At 41.1% G+C, this 26,511-nt stretch overlaps 1 protein-coding gene and 1 long non-coding RNA gene across 3 annotated transcripts in view; one reads left to right on the forward strand and one right to left on the reverse strand.

Moving 5' to 3' along the window:
- The window catches only part of LOC139434644 (uncharacterized), a 214,817-nt gene extending 193,395 nt beyond the window's left edge, over positions 1–21,422 (reverse strand). The window contains exons 1-2 of the mRNA XM_071204617.1: positions 21,342–21,422; positions 20,955–21,258 (exon numbers count right to left, since the gene is read on the reverse strand). Coding sequence (XP_071060718.1) covers positions 20,955–21,258; positions 21,342–21,411 — 374 coding nt within the window. The 5' untranslated portion in view covers positions 21,412–21,422. The remainder of the gene's footprint in view (positions 1–20,954; positions 21,259–21,341) is intronic.
- A 441-nt stretch (positions 21,423–21,863) lies between these two features.
- LOC139434442 (uncharacterized) overlaps positions 21,864–26,511 on the forward strand; it is a 31,996-nt gene continuing 27,348 nt past the window's right edge. Inside the window, exons 1-2 of one of the 2 annotated variants that reach the window (XR_011643795.1) lie at positions 21,864–22,297; positions 22,831–22,968. This is a non-coding gene — a long non-coding RNA (uncharacterized lncRNA). The remainder of the gene's footprint in view (positions 22,298–22,830; positions 22,969–26,511) is intronic. The other variant, XR_011643794.1, reaches the window with a different exon arrangement.

The raw sequence follows: 26,511 nt of genomic DNA on the forward strand, positions 1-26,511 counted from the left end.
TCATGTCCCGATTAACCCATCTTCCCCAAATGTCTTTCTTTTTAGTGTCTATATACGCCGGGATCCGGAGTCATGGATGATCCTGCGGTCCTGTGTCCTGGATCGCGAGCCCTGGATCTTGAGTCGTGGCTGTGGTCCTGGATCATCGGTCTTGGATGGATATCCTCGTGGATTCATCTTCCTATTATACACACATGCATTTCCAAACATTTGGACTACCTATGTTGCAAATGTATTATCTTTTCAATTTACACACGGCATCTATTGCACGTCTGACCGTCCTGGGAGAGGGATCCCTCCTCTGTTGCTCTCCCTGAGGTTTCTCCCATTTTTCCCTTTAAACTGTGGGTTTTCTCCGGAAGTTTTTCCTTGTACGATGTGAGGGTCGTATTGTCATACTGATATTCTGTACAAACTGTGAAGACCACTGAGACAAATGTAACATTTGTGATATTGGGCTATATAAATAAACATTGATTGATTGATTGATTGATTTCACATCGCATAAACACCATATCCCAACGTGCATTGCGGCTAAACCATCCAATCACCGAGCTGAGGATCTGTTTCCGGTATTGTTTATGACGGATGTATTTTGTTTTAAACACAGTCCTTCACATTTACATTTGAATTTACATTGAAGTATTTTGTGAGGCCTTCTAAAATGTTTTTAAATATAACTACGGTTCTAGTTGAAGAGTTTGTAAATTAACATGAAGCCAAGTTGTTGCCTGGCAACTCAATCGCACAACATCACGTCCGTTAATTCCACAACCTCCCACATGGATTAACATCGTATTAATACATTAATGTAGCCTTTGTTTCTGCTAATAGAAGTGTCGACTAGCTGGGGCAACAAGAAAATCGTCAAAATCGAGTTGTAACTATTAAAAACAAAATCATTATTATATTATATTGACAATAACAACCGACCGATCGTGGTACAGCATTTACTTGGCATTTTCCGGGTATTTGGGCCATGTTAACAATACCGTGTACTCTCACGTTTGAAGGGACGAAATCGTGACATCTTCACGTCTCCAGCGTGTTAAAATCGTCACATGTTCACGTCTTGCCGTGATACCGGGTTAGGCGCAGGGGCGCCGTAAGGGGGTGAAAAGTTAGGACGATTCTAAGGGCCCGTGACTGACAGGGGCCCCAAAATGTTCAGAACATTAAGAAAAAAAAATATAAGTAACCTTTCATCAATCCTCAATAATTAACATTAATAGAACGTTATATTGATAAATTACTCACTAAACCTACGATTAATTTTACTTATTTTCTTCCAAAAGTGAATTACCCAAAGCCCCTGTACACCCCCCTCTATTTACATGCAATGGTTTGGTCCTGCCTCCAAACGCGGTGGCGGCACCGGCACTTGCAGAGAGTGGAAAGCATGTGAGGAGTGATGCTAGTACTTAGCCTACTAAGTGTGTTGTACTATGGTTGTACCATGTCTCAACGACCAACAAAGTCAGGATCTAAAAAAAGAAGAGAAAGGAGAGAAAGACAAGAGAGAGGGACTAAAGGGCGACAGTATGTCACCCAGTTTTTCACAAGAAAAGGTGGGTGTGGTCCATGAGTGGTGGAAATTAGTCTGTTAGTTATGTTTTTTTGTTTACTAAGCTTGACCATGAAGTACTGTTAATATCTTTACAGAAAATTCAGAGGTCTTTAATTTCACTGCTCTTTTAGCTGACATTTAAAGGTATAGGTAATTCACTTCAGAAACACTTTTTGTTATATTTCCATGGAATGCTCTTAAACATCCCGATAGCAATGAATATATTAAATGCTTTGACAATAAATACATACAAAATGTCATCTGTTGAAGCCGTGGCTCTGGTAAAAAGCACGACCAATCATCTGAGCCGGCTGAAATAACTGGATGGCCTACCTGCCTGTCGCCTTCCATCTGTGCACAAACTGATCTCGTGCCATCATTGGTCATATGTTTGCGTTCGTGTGTGTTGGAGGAGGGGCTCTGTAATGGAACTCTGAAGGAAGGGGCAGATTTTTTTCGGTTGTGTACTTTCAATTCACACACTCGAGCTGGTTTCCTCCATTCTTACCTCCCTAACCATTAATAATGCAGGCACATTTTAGGGGCAGCTGTTCATACTAAATCAGTTGTCCCTCCCCCTGGGGCCAGGACCAACAGATCCATCTCTAGGCTCAGCAGCCCTGACCCCCATAAGGCTGAACCTGAACCAGCTTTTCTCCCAACTGAAGGAGGTGAGCAGCATTGTGTTGAATGCCACTTAACATATCTGAAGGGAGACTGGAATACAATATATATATATAACAAAAAGCTAACATCTAATTTAAATTATACATTTCAAACACAGTATTTTCCCACATAGCCAATGATCTATATAAAACAAAAAACTGCTTTTACTCTATTTAAGATGATGGACAGTTTGAAGCATTGAGTGATCAGTCTGTAAACAAAATGTTAATCACAGACATTTTGGTTATGATATTAATACTAATGTTATTATATTAAAGCAGGGGTGAACCTCCAGCCCCCGGGCCGTATACGAACCGCTAGACCATTTGGTACGGCCATCGAGGTAATTTATAAACAAAGTGGCCTGTGCCTGGTGGTGGGGCCCAATGTGATATATTTTCATGAGGCCCAAAATCCCTGGCGGCGCCCCTAGTTAGGCGTATCATATGCACGCAAAACTCGGCCTCAGAACTCAATGGGAATGGTTAGCGTATCATATGCACGCAAAATCGGACTTCTGCGTATCTATTGCACGCATTTCCAATGTGTAAAGTCGTGTCATTTGTACGCAGACTGAAGAGAGTGGGTTGTCACAAACGGTAAATCAGGCAAAAAGGCACAGTCAAAGATGATTCCCTACTGCAGTGAGAATGGTATATACATTACAGTGTTTACAGAGGTTTTAAACATTGAATTATGAAGCACATCAACCACTGTTCTGCATATCAACAATTGGTTACCTTACTTTGGTGGAAGTGTCCTGATGTTACATCCGGGCAACTGCTGTACACACTTTAGCTTTGCTGAGTTTGCACCCCTAGTGATTCTAAACAAAAATTAAAACAAAAAAGGATTTGTTTGCATAAAATCTCCCGCTCAACAGATATCCATGATGTTATATGTGACCTGAACAGATGCACCTTTGGACTCACATATTCACAAGTACATAAATATATCATCATTTTTCCTTTTTCTTTTTTCATGTTTGAATGTTAAATGTTTACTTAAAATACTTTTGTTGTTCTTTGATTTATTATGTTACTTGCTAAAAAATTAAGAATCTTATTATCCTGAATTACCCTACAGGGATTAATAAAGTTGTATCTATTTATTCCTAGTTTAGCTATTTTTATCTTAGTTTAGCTCATCTTATCAATGATATCCAGCCACTCTCTTTTGCTGTTGCTTTGCAGGTGATTAGCGTAGCTAGCAAAAAGACTGGAAGCAAATGGAAAAAAAGCTGGCCAGTCCAAAATTAAAAAAATATCCAAACCACATTATGTTACCAAATGGTTACATAACCACATCTAAATAGTTTAATCTGACATGTATATACAAATAAGTATAACTGGAAGTTAGGTGCTGTATTGTCACTATTTCTTTGTTCTTGTATTTTCTTCTTCAAAAATGAATTGAATAACCAGTAAGGCCATAAATTATGCCATACTTGTATTGCACAGATCTTATATGATATATACCTGCTGAGTGGACAATGGAGGATTCTGTCAGATATGTCTGCAGAGTCACATGGCTACATTCTGGTAGCTTTTGGTTTCCTTTAAAAGATGAACAATGATGTTACAAAATAAGCATTCTCTTAGCAAAAAAATCTATAGAATACTATAGAAAAATATATGGACGAATTCTATAGAAAATGTCTGTAGAATACTACAGGATTTTTGCGGACATACTATAGAAATTGCCTACGTGTTTTACTATAGATTCTGGGAAATAATCTATAGAATACTATAGTATAGAAAATATATACTGGTGTAGATGGTTTTTTGTAGAAAATAATCTATAGACTCCTATAGAAAACCCCATGGATGCTTTCTATAGAACTGATTCTGTAGAATACCATTCTGTAGAATACTATAGAATGTGTGACCTATATTCTATAGAATCTGTGGACATTTCTATAGAACTTCTTTGAAGAATACTATAGAATGTTTGCAGATATTCTATAGATTTATCTATGGATTTTACTATAGATTCTGCAAAATAATCTATAGAAAATCTATTGATGTTTCTGTAGAATATACTGCAGGATATTGGCAATATTCTATATAATTCACCTATGAATTTTACTATAGATTCCACCAAATAATTTATAGAATTCATATAGAAAATTGCTATTGTTTTCTATAAAATTGTTCTGCAGAACTTATAACATTAGTTTACGGGAATTGTCCTTAAAGGTTTTACAGAATTGTACAGATGTATCTGCTCTTTTTACAGTCAATAACCTTTAATAAAAGTACAGCACTAAAACTTCTACGGGCAAAAAACCCATAAAAAAACGGTCAAATGACTGGCAGCAGGCTGCCAAACAAAAACCATAAAATTAAAGTAAAAATACTTTAACTGAAATAAAGTGCAAAAGAAATTAGTATACAGAAATTGTCCTTAAAGATTTTAGAGGAAACCTTCCTCTCTTTTCAAAATCCATTGTCTTAAAATGTTACATTAAATACCTTAAATAAAGTTCTGATGAGAAAAACAGTTTTTTACATTTTCTTTATTATATATTTAAACATTGCATTATTTACCATCCTGTAATCTCCATGCCGAGTCTGCGTTGTGGCTGAAGTAACCCTTAGCAAAAAAATCTATAAAATCCTATAGAATCCTATAGAATCTTGTAGAATCTAAAGCATGTTATAGAACATAGTCGTATTTGTAAGCCATGCTAAAGAATTCTATAGAATACTATAGAAATCTCTAGATCATTCTGTAGAATACTATAAATGTGTACTTTTCTATAAACTTCTATAATTAAACTATAACAATCTAAAGAATTCTATAGGACAGAACCGACTCATGACATATCTGTAGAAATCTATAGAAATCTATAGACATTTGTAGAAATCTATAGCATTCAAAGAAAACATGCATGACATTTTCTCTCTGATGCAACCTATACTAAATTCTATAGAATTCTATAGAATTCTATAAAACTCGTCTTTAAATTGGAATAGAGAAAATCATAGTAATCTACATCATTTTGTGGAACTGAGCTGCTTTGCAAAAGCTGTATGGGTCCCTTTGAAATCTTTACAACTGTATACTGGATTATGTGCCCAATTAAATTATGTAACCTATACATAACCATATACAACCATACAACATATTGGAATGGAACTCTAAACTGAATGAATGTCACTGTCCTTGTAATCTGATGTCAATGCTCCAGAATTTCTGTGACTGCATCTGTATGTATACATTGATCACTTTTGTTATGTAACTAATTATCTGTTACAACTGGAGATTAAAGCTAAGTGACATATAACAATATCTATTGTTAGTGTGAGTCTGTTATAAACAACTCATTGGAGTCTGCAGTACTCTACTCTGTTTTGCAGTCTATTATACACTGTAAAAAAAGATCGTAATTTTACAGGAAATAACTGTGAATGTTTATAGTAAGTATCATGTTTTTTTAAATAACTTGCAAAATCCTGTAAAATGGCAGATATTAACTATAAATTAACAACCCAAAACATTATTTTCAGTAATTTGACAATACCACAAATAACGTTTATTTCCTTTTTTTTTACAGTAAATTTACTATATAATATTTACAGTATTTTTGCACTTTCAGAAAATAAATGCAGATGTACTCAAATAAAAAGTATTATCTGTAATTAAATATGTAACTCGTAATATAAAAGTGTATTACTATTATAAGACTTTAAGATTTTCTTTGTAATTTTAAGGTAATCATAAAACTGTAAAAAAAAGCGTCAACTAAAAAAAACGTAAAATGTAATTAAAACCTTTTTACATACATAATTTTCTCAATATTCGATTGAATCCACCACAAACACAAAATATCCAATGTTGAAATACAAAAGTAAATAAATATGTTCTCATTAAATTCCTAACTACCTATATTGTAAACAATCTACAGTTGACAATATCATTAAAACAAATTAAAATGATAGAAAGTGGAGACATTTCTGCAGGGAGGATCAAGGTTTAAAACACACACTGTTATTTACTCACAGTTATCCTGTTTTTATTTATGTTGCTGTTTTTTTTCTCTCCCATTGGTCAATACAAGTAATAAGCCTTAGTTTTACAGTATAATGTATGGTTTTCGGATTCTGGCCGACAGCCAGAGCTACGGCAATTGAAATAGAATTCAGCCAAAACACGGCAGACAAGTCAGGCATGTTGGAATGAGTCCACAACACTCCTGATTGGTTAATATAAACGTCATCGAAGAAACCTGCCAATGAGAACTGTACCGCCTGTCGTTCACATTTGAAACATCCACGTCAGTTTGAGTGGGTCTCCTCCTGCGAGCTACAGCTGTATGTATGTCTGCTGCAGGATTTATGGATTTATATCGGGATCGTTTTACACGTTAAATATGAGCATCGGGACGTCAACAAAGAACAGAAGACTTGAGATCTGGTGAGTCCTGCAACTGTAATGGAGTTAAATATATATTTAGATAATCCTTAGTTTGTGAATGTTTTTTTTTATTTAAGGTTACGTTTCTTCTTCTAGTTAGCTGAGTTTCTTCCCGTTAAGTTGGTATTCATCATTAATAGGTTGTTAAATGTTAAGAAGCCCTGACATGCTGTTTCTTGCAAGATGTTGCGCCCGGAAAACCTGCTTAACAGGTGGCTGCTAACGTAGCTTACAGTTTATTGCAGTGCTGCCCCCCCCAACCTATCGTCTCCAACACGGGAGAATTACACATAAACATGCAGCGGGGTGTCCACAATGTTGTCGTCCCAAGTTTAATGTAAAGTTTTCACAGCTTTCTTACAGCGGAATCTAGTGCTGTTAATGTTCAGTAACAGCTAAGCATAGCATAAACAGCTAACCGCTAACATTTTGGCTAACTTGCTAGTTAGTCTCTGCTCTATATATTACAAGCTAACATGACTAGCTAATGTCACACTGTGTGAACTAAAATACTTTTTTGTATTACTACATCATACATGCTTGGTCCAAATCACTGCTAAAATTAATTATTTTTTGAAAATGGATAGTAAAGAAACACTCAGCCATGCAGTGAAAGAAATAACATAGCAACAAAATACGGGTAATGTTTGACCCATGTTGTGCCTTAGAAGTGTAGTGTATACAAACATTATCTTTATTCAAAAAGTAAGATAAGGGAAAAATACAAATTGGTGTTGATCCAAAACAGGTTAATTGATGAATACCTGGAATCCTGAATGGTTTAAAGTAATTATTGCAAAGATATTTACAATTAAAACTAATTCGGGTCACTTTTGACACATGTTGGTTGTATGTTGTTGTGTAACAAAGGGTTAACATGACGGCTGTGATGTTCACTCTTTTTACAGAGCACCATGTGGACAGCGAGGGACTATGGAAGAGAAGATGTGATGGCTTTGTGTGGAAAGCTGCTGACGCCCAGCCTGTGTCCCTCTCATCAGTCTCTCCAGGCAGCACCCAGCTATTCTTCCATCTTGGAGATGAAAGACTTTGATATGTGAGTAATAAATAACTTGTGTCTAACATAGTATTGAATGTGGTTTAGTAAAGTATTTAAAAATACCCCACATTGTACATGTACAGGACAATCAGACCTTGTTCAACAAAGATCATAAGACAATTGTTTTGTCTTTGAGGTACAGCCGCAAAGTGTTAGTGTTGTTTAATCAATCAATATTTACTGGTCTTGAATTTCCTCACTGAATACAAAATGCTTGAATCTTATTGTACAGGGACATTATGCAGATTTAATCACCTGAAGATGAAAATATAGATTCATCGATATGTACCATTTAAGGAAATAGACTGTATGCGGCTTTCACACCAGCACTTTTCAGTTTCTAGCTCCGAGCGGGAGCTTTTCTGGTTCAGCTCCGGTTTCCCTTTTCAGCTCCCGCTCTGTTCACAACCGCCCACTGGCGCTCCAGAGCTGCCCCTGCTGCGTCATGACGTCAACCGTTTACATCGCTGATTTGCTCCCCAACGGCAGCCATTACGGCGCTCACAACAACAACTGCGTCGGGTCGATTATCGTGTTGCTTTTAATCACATGAAGCCAGAATAAATTGAATAACGACTTCTCCAACCTTATACTTTGCTCCAGAGTGCCGTGGTTCATTGTTTATTATGTGTTTTCTGCAGCATTTACCGACCGCTGCAGTATTGGCTGCTCTTCCAGCGGAGTTTATTCTCCCGTTAGCTCCCTGGTTAGCTCACACTGCAGCGGGCCGCTCTAAAGTATTCACTGTCCGACTCACACAGAGCAGCTGATGCATATCCCCAGTTCCCCTTAGCCTAAGTGAATGTGTGTCAGTCTGAAATTGACACTGTTTGGTATCACAACACGCTGTTATGAAAAGTTTCGCTGGTATAAAACGGGTGATGTTAGCATAGCAAATCGAAGCTAAACTAACTACTTGCATCCGATAGCTGCAATAATACAAAACGAACACGTCTGCCTCTCTCTCCACAATGATCGATAAACAGTGAACGGATTGTCAAAGTAAGGTACAAATAAACAGAATCACACGAAGCCTGGTTAGTGGCTGCCTGACTTTATAAAGTGTGTTATAGGCACTACTGCTTGTAGGCAGGCATAACAGTCGACCCATGTTCAGGGGGAGGTGGGTTTAGTTTTCCTGCACGCCTCGATGTAAAGAGAGACGTAGCAACGTCGCCTCTTAGCTCCAAAGCTCTTGCCTCTTGACCGACAATATTTTTTGGAGCTGTAAATGAAGCGGATTCCGGAGCTAAGAGCCGGCGCCGCTGCGGTGTGAACAGAAAACCTGGCGCTTTTCAGGCTCTAGCTCGAGCCGAGCTGAAAAGGCGCTGGTGGAAAGGGGCATTAGTGGTATTGACCGAAGCTCCACAGCTGTAGCTAGGCGCTGCTAATGAAAACTCAAGTGCTCAATTTGTTGGTTTTTCTTTATTATTAAGAATTGAGCAAGCATATCTTCCTCTTCGAAATCCCAGTTGTACTTCGCTAACACGTAGTGCCTGGGAGGGTGTGTTTGATTGTTCCCACCCTTACCTCACTTATGGACTAGGTCATGTTAGACAAGCAATCCAGTGGTTAGTTTTAGGTCACCTCCATTGTGTTATTTTTTATTTATTCACTTTAAGAGAAAGGGATTTCAGAAACAAGTCTCACAAGTTTGTCTCGAGGTAAAATTAACAAAAGCTAACTGTTGTTAGACTATGTTCCCCCCCTTCTAAACTTATGAAATAATCAATGCCCTGATAATAACATCCATAATTATGGTTTACTAATAGTTATCACTTCACTTCCTCCTCCAGCACCTGGACACAGCAGGAACCTATGCCAGGATCCTGTTTGTGGACTTCAGCTCTGCCTTCAACACAACCCTCTGGCTGGAGGCTGCGCACCATCAGGACCAGAACCTCTCTCCATCAGGACCAACACCTCTCTCCATTAGGACCAGAACCTCTCTCCATAAGGACCAGAACCTCTCTCCATCAGGACCAAAACCTCTCTCCATCAGGACCAGAACCTCTCTTCATCAGGACCAGAACCTCTCTCCATCAGGACCAACACCTCTCTCCATCAGGACCAACACCTCTCTCATACATATCACTGTAAAATCAATCGACAGTAAGGGGAATACTTACTTCCGGGTGTACAATTCTCCGTTATCCAATGAGAATGGACGCTCACATTGCCTTTAAGGGCAGCCGACACAAACGAATGCCGTGCTTCCATGAGCGTGAAATCCCGCTGTAGATGGGAATACATTGCAATCAGTTGAAAGCTATTTGCGTCCCTTTATGAAGCTGAAGGAGCCTCGGAGCATCAAAACTGCACTCCACGAACACTGACCAAACGTCGCTCCTGGACGATTATGGAGTGAGAGTGTGTTGGTGAGAGATATAACCCGGGTATTAGTCTGCATCTTACTACTTTCAGATGCCTGAAATTAGGTCTGTGGTTGACACGCTTAAGAGATGTTCACATTCGAAAGTTAATCAGAAAATACCCCATAGTTGAATGTCAGGAGCTTCTAACCGTCATAAAAACAGCTATTGCTAAAAAAGAGGTCGCTACAGCAGTTGCTAACGGTTGCTAACAGATGCTAAATGAGACTACTCTTCATCACGGCGATGTAATTGTATGCCAAAGACCTTATTTTCTGCAATAATTCAAAATCCAATGGTACATTTGACTGTTTTTTTTTTCTTTCGAAGGAGCCCTTGAAATGCTAAATAATAAATCATATAATCATATAAATTATAATAGCTTCACTTTTTAACAAATAGGTTTTCATCTACACACACAGTAAATACATTCTTCTGGTTAATGTATCAGCACCAGATAATTTTGCACCACAAACATCCCTCCTCCTTCTGTTTGATAACAGCTAAAGTTGAACTTCCGGTCAGCATGATGCAACTCTCATTGCACTTTAGTAACAGTTAGGTTTGCCTAGACATGTTCGGGCAAAGTGTGACATAAAACATTACTCATCAAAGCATGTCGTGTAATCACTTCCTTCGTCATCGCTTTCCCTTTCTCTTCCTTGTCTTTAGGAGCACATTCCGCTGTGTTTACAGAGTGAGTGGAAATTCCAAAGAATGTTAGGTTTGGCTTGATGGGAAAAAGCATGGGCTGAGGGAAAACCTACCAGCTCCCCTTATAAAAAGGGGGAGACTTGCAACAGTTCTTCAGTCTTCAGCTTGCTGTCCTTCGAAGGATCTCTGGATTTGTTCTTCCCTTAACAGAAAAAATGTCCTCTTCACAGAAAACCTGCACTCTCCTTTTGGTTGTTTTGGCTGCAGTTTGCATTCAGCTCTATCAAGGTGAGTTTAAGCACCCTTTATAATGGTTAGACTGGACTATTGCAGATGATAAGAAAGAGATTCATCAAGCACTCTTAGTTTTAACAAGATTTTATTTGGAAATTGTTTCTGACAATCGATTTTCTCTGCAGCTCAGGCCCTGATCGGACGCTGCTCGTGTACATCAGTCAAGTTGAAGAATGTCAAAGGCAACAAAACAGACTTCAAATTCCTTGAGAAGAGGCCTGGATGTGATAGAACCGAATTCATGTAAGTTTAAATACAAACCTGGATAACTATAGCTTTATAACATCTATCATCAATCGTGTTGACTTAAATTTGATTCCTTGTTTTATATTTTTAAGTGTTACTATGAACACCACACAGGAAATCTGCGTAGACACATGATGGAGTCGATGTTCAAAGGCTTTTTCTAATGCTGGGAAAGGTAAATAATGCCAATGCAAATGCTCTTTTGTTTTATGACACTACATTTAAAATATATGTAGCTAAATCTGCATGCATTTTAAGTGTTTTTACTGAGTCCTGCATGATTCGGGGCAAACAATCTCACCAAGAGAAATCTTGATTTGGCCTCCGGGAACATATTTTGTTGAGCCAAAACCTTGCATGGCAAAACTTCAAGGTTTACTCTACAAAAACCAAACTGAAAGAGACACAAACCTTTTTAAACAGAGCGTTGGCTCAACAAACCTCATTAAATATTAACATGTGACTCTTTGCACAATGGTCCAGATGTTTTCTGTTAGTCCTCTGGCCTAATCCCAGTTTTTCTTCCTCACTCTTAACAGGATACACAAAGACGAGAGCCGCAAGATGGAGTGTATCAACAGGAGTAGGAAAGTAGTGAAAGTGCGGGGGGATGGGGGCGGCTGACTGGGGGCGGGAGGAAAGTTATCTGGACTGCATTCCCGGAGGTCACATGAAGACTGAGAACACAAGCCTGGCTGAGAGCAGAGCTTTCACTGAAATCTGGCACTGAATAGGATTGTGAAATGACAGCGAGAGGGGAAGAGTGGTGTGTGTGTGTGTGTGTGTGTGTGTGTGTGTGTGTGTGGTGTGGTGTGTGTGTGTGTGTGTGTGTGTGTGTGTGTGTTGTGTGGTGTGTGTGTGTGTAGTGTGTGTGTGTGTGTGTGTGTGTGTGTGTGTGTGTGTGTGTGTTGTGTTGTGTGTGTGTGTGGATGGGGGGGGGGTATGATTACACCGCTGAGATGCCGGAAGGGGAGTACCTGGAGTAAAAAAGAGAAGTTATGGATGTAAAGGTTAGATATTGTAAAAATACTATACCAGCAATTCTGTGTAAAAAGTCCACTGCTGAAATGCACACACCTACAGTATATGGGTTTTTTAACATACATATTATTTATACTTGATATTTATTTATTTTATATTTTCTTTGTACAATATCCAAGCAAATAAAGCAGGTTTTGATGCAATCATGTGCTTTCTGTGAGTTTTTTATATCACCACCAGCATTTCTGCATCCGCACATTCACACAAGCATCGCAATAAAAACACACAGTTATTATTGTGCAAGCGAGGGCGCAGCTGGCTCCCGAGGACACTGAAGTGGACTTTGTTGCAGGGAATAACAAAATTAATCGTTATCATAGAAAAACCCGCTCTCTCCTCAGGGGGAAGAGGGGCCTCACGTGATAACAATTAAATGGCACCCATGAGAACATCTGACCACAGCTGTTTGCAGCAGCTGCAGACTGCATGACAGAGAGGGATTCCTGATAAGCATCTCATTGCTGTCGACGGAGGTGAAAAGTGATGGCTTATGACTGCTTGAGTCATTAGTACTTTGGTTAATTGAGCCAAATAATGTTAAAGTCAAGACCGAAATGTAATTCAACTCTTGTGTTCAAACACATTTACAATATCTCGTTCTCATACAGTTTTTATCTGAAATCAGAAATCATTTATTTGTCTTGCTAAGGGACATTTATAGCGTTACAGCAAAAGTAATAGTGCAATATGAAAAGATAAAAGGCAAATAATAAGTAAATAAATAAGCTAACATTCAAATAGAGACGAGCACACATTAGGAATTAACAAAAAATAAAGACAAATAGGTAAATATGCATGGTTAAATATACTTAGCAGTATATACGTAGCAGCATTTTAAAAAGCTAAGTGAATAAAGGTGTTGAGATATAATGTTACTGTATGTTTTGCACATAATGGTGATAATTGCACTATTGCTGAGTGAAGTATTAGATGAATAACAAAAGTACAATGCAACAGTTTGTCTATTGCACATGGAAGGGTTAACTAACATGATGAATTAACTTTTTATACTGCTGATTGGATACCTTTACCCATAATCATATGTCAATGTAGTGGATGCAGAGCTCGCAAGATCCAATATAGTGGAACATGTACAAACTAAAGTAAGTAGAAGTATTTCAAAATTGAACTTATGTACAGTTCTCAGGTCAATTAACTGTGTTACTGTACATTACAACACTTAAAAACCCAAACAAAAAAAGTGAATCTGAAATACTTACATTAAAAAAAATGTGTTTTAATCATTGTTCTTTTACATAAAAAGGCTTTTAAAGTATTAGTGGACCAAGCAGTGGCGTTTTCTCCTCGAGGCCAAGGGAAGCCATGCTTCCCCTGTTTTTTTCGGATTGTAGTTATAATTTTAATAAATAAATAAAAACACTTCGTTTAGTTTCGGAAATTCTTTGTTTGTGTTGTTGCTGCCGGCCCGTCCTCTCCCCCATTCTCATTGAATATTTTACAAAGAGTGAAACAGCGCCCCTCTAGATGTTATGGTGAAACAGTAGATTGCACTCTCTGTTGCGAGAGGAGGCCAGCCGAAATTGGCTTCCCTTGGTGAAAAAAAATGGAGGGATTGACCAATCAGACTTGACATCACGTCATGCCCCTGCCAACCTGTTATTGGTCAGGGCCATGCCAAGGGAAGCCAGAGGCGGCTGGCTTCCCTTGCCTCACAATCCAATAAAATCACATCAACTTAGTGTTGCAGTGACGCGTCCTAAAACACGGAAGTAAGCAGCGCTCGGTTTCCCTCGACAAAAAAGCAATGGAATTTCTCCATAGGTTTTGGAAAATAGCTCAAAATAAGGTCAGTGGAAAACGAACCTGTTAGATAAATGCACGTTTTATTCAGCCGGATAATATCCACATGTCTACCCTACTTTTATAATTTTCGAATCATAAATCTAATCGATAGAAGATAGATAGTGTCACTGCACCACTCTCACCGCCATTAGAAAGTAGCAAGCAACTGAAGCAAGTGCAATTATGGAGGGTGGAGATTTGGAGTGTTTAATCAAAAATAATTGTACTAAACTTCCGCTACAGCAGCAACAACAAATACAATCTGATGACAGGCCGATCCCCAAACTGGAGCTGTGTACAGCGAGGGAAAAAGGAGCGAGTCGGACGTAAAACGTTAAAGGTCTCCTGATTTAGTTTGTGAATGAATGCTTATTAGAGTTTGGGCTGAAGAGTGCGTGCGGACCTGTCGGTTAGATAACAGGCGTGTGTAAGTCCTGCATCTGTATGATACAAATGTGTGTAAAATGATACCGGTTAACTCATCTGGTTACGTTATTACATTGACCACCACACCCCCAACCCAAAAGAAAGGCTTCCCCTAATTTTTTTCCCACGCCACGCTACTGGGACCAAGCCCCCTCCCCTAAAGTGATCTGTAACACAAAGGTGCTCACTGAAATAATACCAGACTCACAAGCCTATATACAAGTTATCTTATATATCTTACCAGTAGCTCTGCTGTAAAACGGTGGGTTACGTAACCCTAGGTCTATAAGCACAGGCGGAGCCCTCTACTGGACTCTATGGGTACTACTCTCATCAATGATAAGCGAGCGTTCACACACTGAAGTTGTATAAACATAGCCGGCCAATCAGGGCGAGCCTACCTGAATGTGCATGCAGCTCAAAGTATATAAGGCGGCTACACCTCCTGACTGTCATCCTACACCCTCTTCAGCGAGCGGCATAGGAAAGACAGAGCCCCTAGGTAGACGGCTCCGCCTGTGCTTACAGACTGGGGTTACAATACGTAACCCACCGTTCTATCTCACACAGGCTCCGCCCTTTACTGGACTCTATGGGTACAGTGGGTGGAGCCCCAATGGATAAATGCCCTGTCGTCCCACAACATCGACCCACCACACTGCCCCTGACCGGCCTTTGGTTACAGCCACAACTTCCTATCACCCGGTTGAGACCGTGGAGAAGTCAGGGCCACAGCTTCCTTGGCTGGGTAGAGCTTAATTGGTATGAATAAGCCCATAGCTCCCCCTGCAGGTGCCAGTGCAAGTGACTACACACTGCACACCACGTTTCCCAGGTCCCTAAGGAGCATGGGACAACGTAAGTGCATTATGTCCAAGGGGGGTCAGTAGAGCTTACTGACCCACAGCCCTCCTCCTTTTCACCAGTCCTGTGTTGCCCCAGCAAGCACCGACGATGAAAAAGGAGCCAGACATGTCTAAGAGATACTTACCTTATGAACGGGCCTGGCGTAGACCAAGACGCTGCCGTGCATAGGTGGATGACTAAAGCCATCTAGCTGTAATAAACCCTCGACCTGGAAGAACTCCTTAGGTTATTGGGAACAGAGGAGGGGTTCGGTCTGAGTGTCGCCCTGCTAACGGTCACCACGAACCAGAAGGCAACATCGGGTGCACCGATAGAGCGGTCAGTTCGCATATTCTCCTTGGCAGAAGTCAAAGCAAGCAGCAAAGCTGTTTCCTTTTGCTTCTTTCTCTCTCAATGATAGCGCCTACAGGGAGGAGAGCTCCAGAGGCTCAACGGTTCTGTAATCAAAGCCTCAAGCACCAATGGCAGTCCCATTGAGGGGTGGAGACATGCACCACTGGCGCTGTCTCCTGATCCCCTGCAAAAAATGCTTCATAAGCCGTTGGCTAAAGACTGATCTGCCGCCAAATGCCGCACGACAGGACGAGATGGCTGCTGCATACCATTGACTGTGGCATGAGCAAGCCCCTTATCCACCAGTAGCTATAGCCAGGATAGAATAGAGCCAAATGTACCAGACAGAGGCTCTAGACTGCCCTCCTTCTCGATGGGGCGTACACCTCGCTCTCGATGGTGGCGTACCCCTCGCTCTCAATGGGGGCTGCATTGAGCAAAATCCCCAGATATATGGGACTGCTCTTCTTCCAATTGACCGCAACCCCCCAACTTGGTTAGGTGTAAGATCAATTGGGCTGTGTGTAACATCTGCACATTCCCTGGACCATGACTATGAGGTCGTTGAGATGAAATAAAACCCTCATGCTATGGTCGCGAAAAGGCTGAAGCGCTGTGGTCACACATTTGCTGAACGTGCGTGGGGACAGGGAGTAGCCGAACGGTTGTCTGTTGTACTTGTAGGGCTATCCCCTGGAAGGCACAACGCAAATACTTCCTGTGTTTTGGCTTTCTAGTAATTTCGACGTGAAAGTAAGCGTCCCTCAGGTCGATGGTTTGTGAACCAATCGCCCGGCTGTACCAGTTCCATTGACTGCGGGAATCCCAGCCACTTCGTTGTGTAACAGGCTTTGATGAATCCCGCCTTGCTGCCTGGATAGTCTGTATAACTTTGTCAGACAGTCCACCCCTTCTCAGCCTGTCCCTCTCAGGAGCCAAGCATGGAGAGGTTGGCCCAGAGTGGGTAACGCCCCTAATGCACCCGCTTCCTGAGACAGCGCCCCCGGAACTGAGGAACTGTCCAGAGCTGGCACACCATCATCTGTGTCACTTATGTGTACCAGAAAGGCGTAGAGCATGTCAATAGGATAGCCGGAATGTGGGGGGCCTTTAGAGATAAAAACATTCTCTGAGGCCCACAACCACAGGTTATCCGCTGCACTCAACAAGACGGCGGAGCGGATTCCGCCCTGCCTGTTGATGTAAGCCACTGTGGTGAGGTTGTCGCTCCTTACCAGCACATGTTTGCCCTGTAGTAAGGGATTGAAGTGCTGTAGGACCAGAACCACTGCCCGTAGCTCTAGAAGGTTGATGTGCCGAGTTTCTGTCAGAGGCCAGCCACCACCTATAGCTCTCTCTAGGCAGGTTCCCCCCCATCCTGTCACGGATGCATCTGTGAACACCGTGACGTAGGAGGTAGGTCACCCTCCGCTTTCTGACAGGGTGGCCCGGAGTCTGCCTGCATCGAGGAAAATCCCCAGATACTCCACCTGCTGGTGAGGTATGGGACTGCTCTTCTTCCAATTGACTGCAAATTCCAACTTAGTTAGGTGTAGGATCAATTGGGCTGTGTGGAACATTTCCCATTCCCTGGACCTGGCCACGACTATGAGGTCGTTGAGATCAAATAAAACCCTCGCGACTGAAGCACTGTGGTCACACATTTGCTGAACGTGCGTGGGGGTGGGGATAGGGAATAGCCGAACGGTAGTCTGTTGTACTCGTAGAATATCCCCTGGAAGGCAAAAACGCAAATACTTTCTGTGCTTTGGAGCAATTTTGACATGAAACTAAGCGTCCCTCAGGTCGATCGCCCGGCTGCACCAGTTCCAGTAATTGTTTTATGGTTAACATATGGAACTTTTTGCAGACAAAGTGCTGATTCAGGATGCGAAGATCCAGAATGGGTCTGAATTCTCCTGTCTTCTTGGAAACCAGGAAGTACATGGAGTAAAGCCCTCTTTTTCCTGAGAGTGCACAACAGAGACAGCCTGCTTTTGCAACAGTGCCTGAATCTCTGTTGAAAGGAAACCTATCTCCTCCTGGGATGATAGATTTGCCTCTCTTATGCCCCTGAATGGAGGAGGGACGCTGCAGAACTGGAGTGAGTAACCCAGTCTCAGTGTACTGTCCATCCACTCTATCAGTACACACAGCTGAGCTTCCATTCCCCATAAAACTGTGTTTTAGCTAAGAAGCTGTGATACTCTCTGGTGGCCCACTCCGCCGCCAAACCTTCCATAAAAGGAAGTTTGGCCCATGGGGGGCTGACATAGAAAGGGCAGATTTTATACTGAGGTACTTGAACGCACCGCGGCCAGCTCTCGTCAATAGAGTCTGTCTGCAGACCGCAGCAAGGAGGCGTTTCCTATAGGGGCGTTTCCTATAGTGAACGACGGGAGCCGGCTCTCGCCCGCGAACGAGACGTTTTTTGTTTTTGCGGAGGGATCTAGATCGGCATGAAGGCACATTATGCAATGTGCAATGTGGACATTATCCCGCTTATTACACATGGCCACATTCTCAACAAAGTAACGACATAAAAGTAGCACAATTCATTATGTCAAACCTTGAAAGATATCCCTGCCCTAATGCCAAAAGTAACTGGCAACTATGTCGCCGTAGCTATGATGTCTATGTCTGGACTGCTGCGTAAAAAGGAGGGTTTCTGACCCATTACTTCTCTTCCTACTTTTTGTCCCCCTCTTCTCCCCGCTGCAGCCTAGCAGTTGATCTCAAAGCACGCTCCCCTCTCCTGCAGGGAGAAAAACTATATTATATACTTTATATAGGTTGATACAGTAGCCCCTTTTTTTAAATAGTTGTTATAGGTGTTGCCATCTGTTTTGTGTAGCGTGGTTCTACAAGCAAGTCAATGCATTAATTGGGTGGTATCAGAGAGTTACACGGGTCTGTAAATGCAATGAAAACAATTGGCCACAGCAAATAATTTATATTAAATTATTTGCCAGCGGCAGCATAAGGCTAAGCTGCGACTTTTCTTCCTCTAACCCCCTAAACGCACCAGGAGCGTCTGCGCCACGTTACGGCCGCGCCGCGGCGGTCGTAAGGATCGCGGCCACTCTAGTCAATGGGTGCTGTTCCACCACACGCGCCGCGTTACGGCTCAGACGCGTCCCAGAAGCGGCTCGGCGCAGCGCTTCTCTAAAATTAGGATGAATCCTATTTTTGCCGCGGCGCAGCCGTAAGGTAAGGTCGGGCAGGCAGCCCCCCCCTCGCAGGAAGTGGAAAGGTGAGCATCCGGGCCAGGCCCATCCCGCATATATACTAATTTAGCAGACCCCCCTCCTTCATCACAACACCTCCACTACGATATGCACAATGGACGACGAGGTGTTCATAATGGAAGTGGAGAAACACACCATTGTATACGATGTAACCAATGCTTTTTACAAGGACAACATCAGAAAGGACAAGGCCTGGTTTTTAGTCGCTGCAGTTTGTGGAGTGGAAGGTAACAACTACATATTAATGTTTTAAAGTTAATTAATACTTGTAGGTACAGTACAGAGCCATTCAGTAGTTTCACATCTTGTGAAAGTCGTTAAAAAACTGTTCAGTAAACTTGCATTTCACAATAAAGTAAGATCTTATTTCCTATATCAAGATTATAATATTATTATATTATTATTATTTTGTATTTATATTTTTATAAATATTGGTTTTTTAACTATACTTTATCTTGTGAATTTCGCCCAGGGATCAATACAGTTGTGTTTAACTCTTTATAATGATATTATATTTTTGTATTATAGTTTGTTTTTATTCATGTGTTATAACAACTACCCAAAATACTCTCAATAATGTTTAAATACAGTATGCTGTGGTGGAAAATCTTGCATTTATAGTCAGATAAATTGTGAGGACAGACAAGAATAATTTGGCAGTCATTTGTCAGACAAAACCATTTATTATAAATTGTATTACATACACAGTAGCGCATCCTAGGCTATAGCTGAATGCTAGGCTGACCAATGAGTCCCTGGAAGCCAAGTATCTGAAGGGTAAAAAAAAGCAAAGAAAAATATGTGAAATCATGTTATTAATCTGAATCTATTCTTTGTTTCAGTCGACATTTGCAAGGCACGATGGAAGTCACTCCGGGATGCTTTTGTTAAAAACAGGAAGAAATCTCTCCCAAGTGGATCTGCAGGCGGCACGCAAAAGGGCTGGAAGTATACAGACATAATGTCCTTCCTTTTGCCCTATGTACAGCAAAGGAGGTATGTATGCACATATTTTAATTTATATAATTTTGTAATTTGTGATGATGTATTGCAAAGGGTATGAAAGACTTTATTTTAAATTACATAAATATGTTCCTATTGCATAAATTAATCCCCAGAAAAAGGTTTTAATTGTTTTCATGTTGTTTCTTTTCATATAGTTCAAAAAGCAGCTTGAGCAATCCTTCCCCTGTAGAAGACATGGAGAGAGCATCTACACCCCTGTCATTGGAAACAGAGGAACATGCCAGGACAGCATGTGGATCTCCAGCCCCACCACCTACAGCCCCACCACCTCTGGTACCCACAACCTCTGCAGAGAGGCAAAGGCCCCAGGGATCCCATTTCCACACCAGCAGCGGCCCAGCGTTCCACACGGGACACAAGGAGGAGGCCACAGAGCACAGACCTTGGAGAGCAGCTGATATCTCTACTGCAGGAACCTCCAACTGCACCACACATGCCAGACTCAGAATTAGAGGAGTCATACTACTTTGCTCTCAGTCTTGTGCCCATGTTGCAAAGACTGGACAAAGACAGAAAACATCAGGCAAAAGTCACCTTCCACACCTTCCACAACTTGGAAAGAGACACCCAACACCAGCAACATTGGCAGCCCATTGATCATCCCCCCGCCACTCAACATTCTATTCACACCTCCAGGCCAGTAGCCTTTCGGCCAAGTGTACCCCAGCCCCCACGCGCCCAATCAACACCTACAAGGCCATCAGACATGCTGTCCTCCAGCAGTAGCTCAGCTTGGCAGGAGTCTTTTTACGAACAATAGTTGAGCAATTGAGGTCATTGTTTTTTTTACTGTAAATAGTTACTTTTTTTGTGTTGATTGTTTATATTTGATGTTTCTGTTTAAAGTGTTGTTTGGGGTGAAATTGTTAAAAAATAAAACGTTTATTAAATGTGTGGTCAGTGATGTATTGTCTGTGAAATGGGCATTTGACCTAAGTGCAACAGCCAGTCTCTGCTTGGGTTCAATGGCAGCTCTGTAATTTGTGGATTGTCTGGTCAGTTCAGGGCCCAGGAGGGACAGCAGTTCATCCATCTGCTCTGCACTCATCCGAAAATATTGGTGATGTCGTTGGCTGTCCAGCCTCAGCTCAACCACGAGGTGATGAAAATTACCTTGTTGTCTCCTTTGCTGGTTGAGGGGGTGCACCCAAAACCGGCTCCCCCTCCTCCCCCCATCCCCCCGTAGTCTTTCAAGTAGGAGAATACATGCCAGCGTTCTCCTCCGGTTTACAGGCACTGTAACAACATAGGAAATAACAACAATAAACCCGATTTAAATAGACACAAACATAAACTATTTAACTACGTAGCCTACTTACTTGTAGAAGTACAAATGTCCAGGAAATATTCCAAAATCAACAACAACTGCGAGGCTAACATCAAAGACATTTATACCAGATACAAAGGGAAGTGGGAACAGGAAGCACTTGGGGGAGTAGTAGAAGAGAACAGAGCATTAACAGCAGGATAACATTGGGTCACTCTGGATTAAAGTCATCACTGCATCTGATTGGAAAACATCCAAATGGCAATTGTGATGGTTGCCAACAACCAGAGACAATACATCATGTATTTGTTAGCTGCCCGGAATATACAAGGCAAAGACTCATTCTGAAAACTGCACTGGAACAACTCAACATCAAGGACATGGATTTCAAGTCAATATATGTAAAGTAAATCAAGAAATGAAGCAAACAAGCTGATCTTCAAATTCCTCAAAAGCACTAGTTTGAGGATAAGGATTTAATATGAACATTTAATAACTCAACAGTAGGTGGCGATATATGCTCCAAGTGGAAGCGATTCGCCATTAAAGAGAAGAAGAAGAAGAAGAAGAAGAAGAAGAAGAACAAGAACTGCAGGCTGCACACACGACGCTCCGCTTCAGCAACGTTTTGAAACGCGCCTGGTGTGTCAGGTCGCAGGAGGAGGTCGCAGCGCGGCGCAGCCGCAACGTAACGCGGCGCAGACGCTCCTGGTGCGTTTAGGGGGTAAGCGTCTGAAACGCTGTGTGACCGATGAGATCGATCCAAAGAGCCCTTCCGTGGATACGGGGGCTCCAGGGAGATCATCACGGTCCTTCCTGGAGAGAGCCGTGCTGGCGTCTGAGCCGTGGGAGCACCCGGCAGGCAGTGCAGGACGGAGAAGGCTTCACGCCGTCCACGGCATGGTCAGGACCCAAACACTCGAAGCAGAGGTGGTGGGGATCGGCGCCCGCTATTAAGCCAGGGCACAAAAGACAGGCCCGGGTGTCTAGAAGTGGCGACACATGAAGGTACGATAACTTATTTCTTCTTCTTTCAAACGTTTTACTTTTCTCTGTCGGGTGTTGTCCTGCTTGCTGAAGAGAAAAGGATGACAGTCAGGAGGAGTAGCCACCTTATATACTGTGAGCTGCACGCGCATTCAGGTAGGCTCACCCTGATTGGCTGGCTACGTTTATACAACTTCAATGTGTGAACGCTCACGTATCATTGATGAGAGTAGTACCCATATAGTCCAATAGAGGGCGGAGCCTGTGTGAGATAGAACAAGAACAATGCTGGTTTTTAATCACTCTGTTGAGGATGCTGACATTATGCAGCTTCTAAAAGGGATTTAAGGTGCTAACGCCGCATGTAATGTCAAAGTCCGATTCACAGAACACATTGTGTTTATGATGTTACAGTGAAAACCATCCATAAAGATTTTCATCTGAGTGCAATTTGCTTTTTTTTTTTTGCGTCCGATTGTAATTGTCTATGTGGCAAGGTACACATGCTCTTGTGACAAGTAGCTTGATAATAATACCCGTGTTTCCACCACCAGCTCCAGATGCTTCTTTCTGGTGGGGGCCCATTCCTCCCCTGGTGCTCCTGTAACAGTCACATTACATCCCAGTAAACATCCGTCTGGTAAACAAGAAACCAAATTACTATTCTGCACTATTTCTGATCTTCTTACATTGTGAGTGTGTTTTATATTTTTTTGAGCATGTAAATGCTGTGCAAATCGTTTTTCTCAAAGCAATGATAAACCTGTGAGTTGGATGTAGAAGAGTCAGAATCAATATAGAATTGTTTTATTTTAAAGTAAATTCAGATTGAACATAGTAAAACAAATTTAATTATAGCGTCCGTCCAAAAAAACAAAACATTACTTATAGTGAAAACCACCCTTGAATGATGGGATAGAAGACTAAAAGCTTTAGGAATCCAAACTGTAACATATAATAAGTACCCTGTCTCAAGATTGATGCAAAACAAGTGAAGTTTGAACTTTTTAGAGAGGTTTCGCAACAAAAACAAAACAACATAGATATGAAGATGGATTATCAGTAATCATTTCAAAGTGACACAGACACATTGGATTAACCATTGCATTAACCTTCAGCATCGTTTTCATCGTTTTGATGCCATTGAACACAACTTTGATCAGAAACAGCAAAAGGTAAGACAAATTGGCCGTGTGATGTCTGTGTTTGCTTCCCCTGTCACGAGTTCTGATCGCTCAGTGATGATACTTATATTTATGGAATCCGTAATCCATATCTTGCTTGTGCAGATCCGATAAGTAATAAGGGTATTTTACCTTGAGTTCTTTGCTAAGTGTGTTAGCATTTTTTCGCTCAGGGCAAATTCAGAGCCTTTGTTATAACCCTTGTGTTTCATTTAGCTAAAAATGGTTCACATTGTCAGTTAGCTGAGTTTCTTTCCGTTAAGTGGATATGACACATTCATAATTTATTAAATGTTAAGAAGCCCTCAGACGCTGTTTCTTGCAAGATGTTGCGTTTTGCAATGGGGGCCCCACAGGGCTTAAAAGGTCCCCTATTATACTGTTTTTCATAAATATATTATAGGTCTCAGATATATACAAAACATGTCTCTGAAGTGTTTTGCTTCACATACAAAACAGATCATGCATTATAGCTTCCCATAAACCCCTCTGTTTCAGCCCTGTTTCAAAAGTGCTGATTCTCTATCTTTTACTTTAGATGAAAATAAGGAGCCACTCCCCACGCCCCTCTGAGGGGTTACCTTGGTTGGTTATTGGCTAATGGTTACACAAGCCACATTATGATATCATAAAGTGGCCAAAATCGGATCAACTCATTTTCAGACAGGTTTTTATATTAATGGATCTGGACAAAAAGTGAGCCAATCTTTTTTCCTGAAACTGTCAGAAGAGGGGACACATGTTTATGTATAAAAGACATGAACAAGTAGATGTTGCATGATAGGTGACCTTTAAACAGGAGCACAATATGTCCTCTTTAAATGTCTGTTAGTGCATATATCTTGCAAAGCTTGGCCACAATCAATTGCCTTTATCACAACATATCACATAATGAATCAATTATGTCTCAGTCGGATAAAAAAGGAAAACAAAATTGATAACTACATGTTGTGCTCATCCCAAATAAAGGCAGCACATTTAACGCTTGTCTGTGGATGAATGCTAACGTGCTAATGCTGAATGGCTAATTGACTGGCGGTGGCCCGACCTGCTGGCACACCTGAGTGTGCCAGCACGTCTGGATTTTTGCACATTAACTTTTCTGGAGAGATAAAGTGTGGTGGAGAATATCAGTGCTGGTTTCCCTCCAGGGAAATCAGAGCAGGCCTGGCGGGGGTCAGAGCACAGGAGTGTGGGAAAGCATAGATCCTCGATAAGCCCACTCCTTCCAGGGTCCCGAGGCTGTGCTCGCAACGTCATTCACACACACTCTCACACAGGTAAACACAACAAACATACATGCTACACTACATGGTATCAAAGTCTCCTCGGTGTAAACAGCAGGGCCTCCTCCGCAGTGGCGTTTTTATATGTACAAAAGTGGTGGGGCACAAAACACTTAGATGTCTATAAGCTTCTGCAGTGAGGTTCATGGCTGGTGAGGCACTGGCACTGACTCTTCAGGTTTACAAATATTATATTTTGACCTAAATCAAAATATAATATTATTTTCAAAAGCTTTTTTTGTCTGATGCTTCAATTAATTTTAAACAGACAGTTCAACAGAAGGATACCCAAAACATTGAATTTTATCATTTAAATATTGAATTGTTCTCTCTTAGTACGATCCCATTTTCAATAAAATTGCAGTCTTACCTTGACTTGAAGATTAAGTCCATTTGCCTATCCTTCTGGACAAAAATCTCTATTACTTTTTTGTAAAAGTCCTCCTTATGTTCTTGTAGTTTCAAAAGTCTATCATAAATCTAATCTAATCAATAGATTTATGATTCGAAAATTATAAAAGTAGGGTAGACATGTGGATATTATCCGGCTGAACAAAACGTGCATTTATCTAACAGGTTTGTTTCCCACAGATCTTATTTGGAGCTATTTTCTAAAATCCTATGGAGAAATCTCATTGCTTTTTTGTCGAGGGTTTTAGGACGCGTCACTGCAGCTCTCTCGTCTCCTCTTCACACACCACACGTTTCGCGGCACACGTACTTACAGCCAATCAGCTCTGAATGATATGAGATGATGTATGGTGGGGATGGCAGCACTATGCCCCTATGGTCATTATTTTTTTGCCACACACATTAAATAGGAAAATACTCTGAGCATGCGCAGTGTAGTTTTTATAGTCACCATTGACTTAGACAGTAAGAGGGAGGGGCAGGATCGGGTTTTGTCGCACATGGCTCTAAACAGCTCAATAGGCACACACTGTAGACCCTAATTAGAAGAACACAGACTAAAACAGCAATGTACAGACGAATCAGATGATTAAACATGATCTTAAAATATATTTAATATATTTTTTAATTTATTTTTTGCATTTTTTTGTAATCATTATTTTTAATACTTTCTGCTGACACCCCTAATGACCAGTCGCCACTGCTCCTCCGCCCTCACACACATTTAGCAGCACTTCACAGCTCTGCCTCCAGACTGTACACAGGGAGCCCTGCAACACCACACTGAGACAGAAAACACATCAACCTGAACCAACTGCACAGCCTCAAGAGAAAATCCTCCTCCAAACTGTGATAAAGTTCATTTATACACTCAGTTTTCATACAGTATGTTGTTAAATTAACATTTTCTGGCGAGAATGAGTGCGGAATCAATTGTATTTATTTAATTGTAGAACACCTACACTCTGGATAGAAATAAAAAAATAAAAAAAATGATGATTATAATGATCAAATATGAACTTCAAACACAAAAAAAACACATCAGGTCCTCATAATTAAAGTTTTTTTGAAAATGAACACATGTTAATGGATGTTATGAATGATGGATGGATGACTTGTAGGTCAGGCAAATAATAATGTACAGTTAATGAGATTGTTGGCATGATGGATTAATTTAAACCCGTTACATGACGACATACATTTTCATCAGCTTTTCTTCTGGAATATAGTAGTTCAGCTCAGTTTGAGGCCCATCCTATCAGGTGGACGGATTGTTACTGACCCTACATCCTGCTATGAGGGAGTTCAGAAATACATCTTCTTCCCACTCTTTAGCACCATAATACCAGATGTA

Source organism: Pseudochaenichthys georgianus, chromosome 1 (genome assembly GCF_902827115.2).
Source record: "Pseudochaenichthys georgianus chromosome 1, fPseGeo1.2, whole genome shotgun sequence".
Taxonomy (NCBI): domain Eukaryota; kingdom Metazoa; phylum Chordata; class Actinopteri; order Perciformes; family Channichthyidae; genus Pseudochaenichthys; species Pseudochaenichthys georgianus.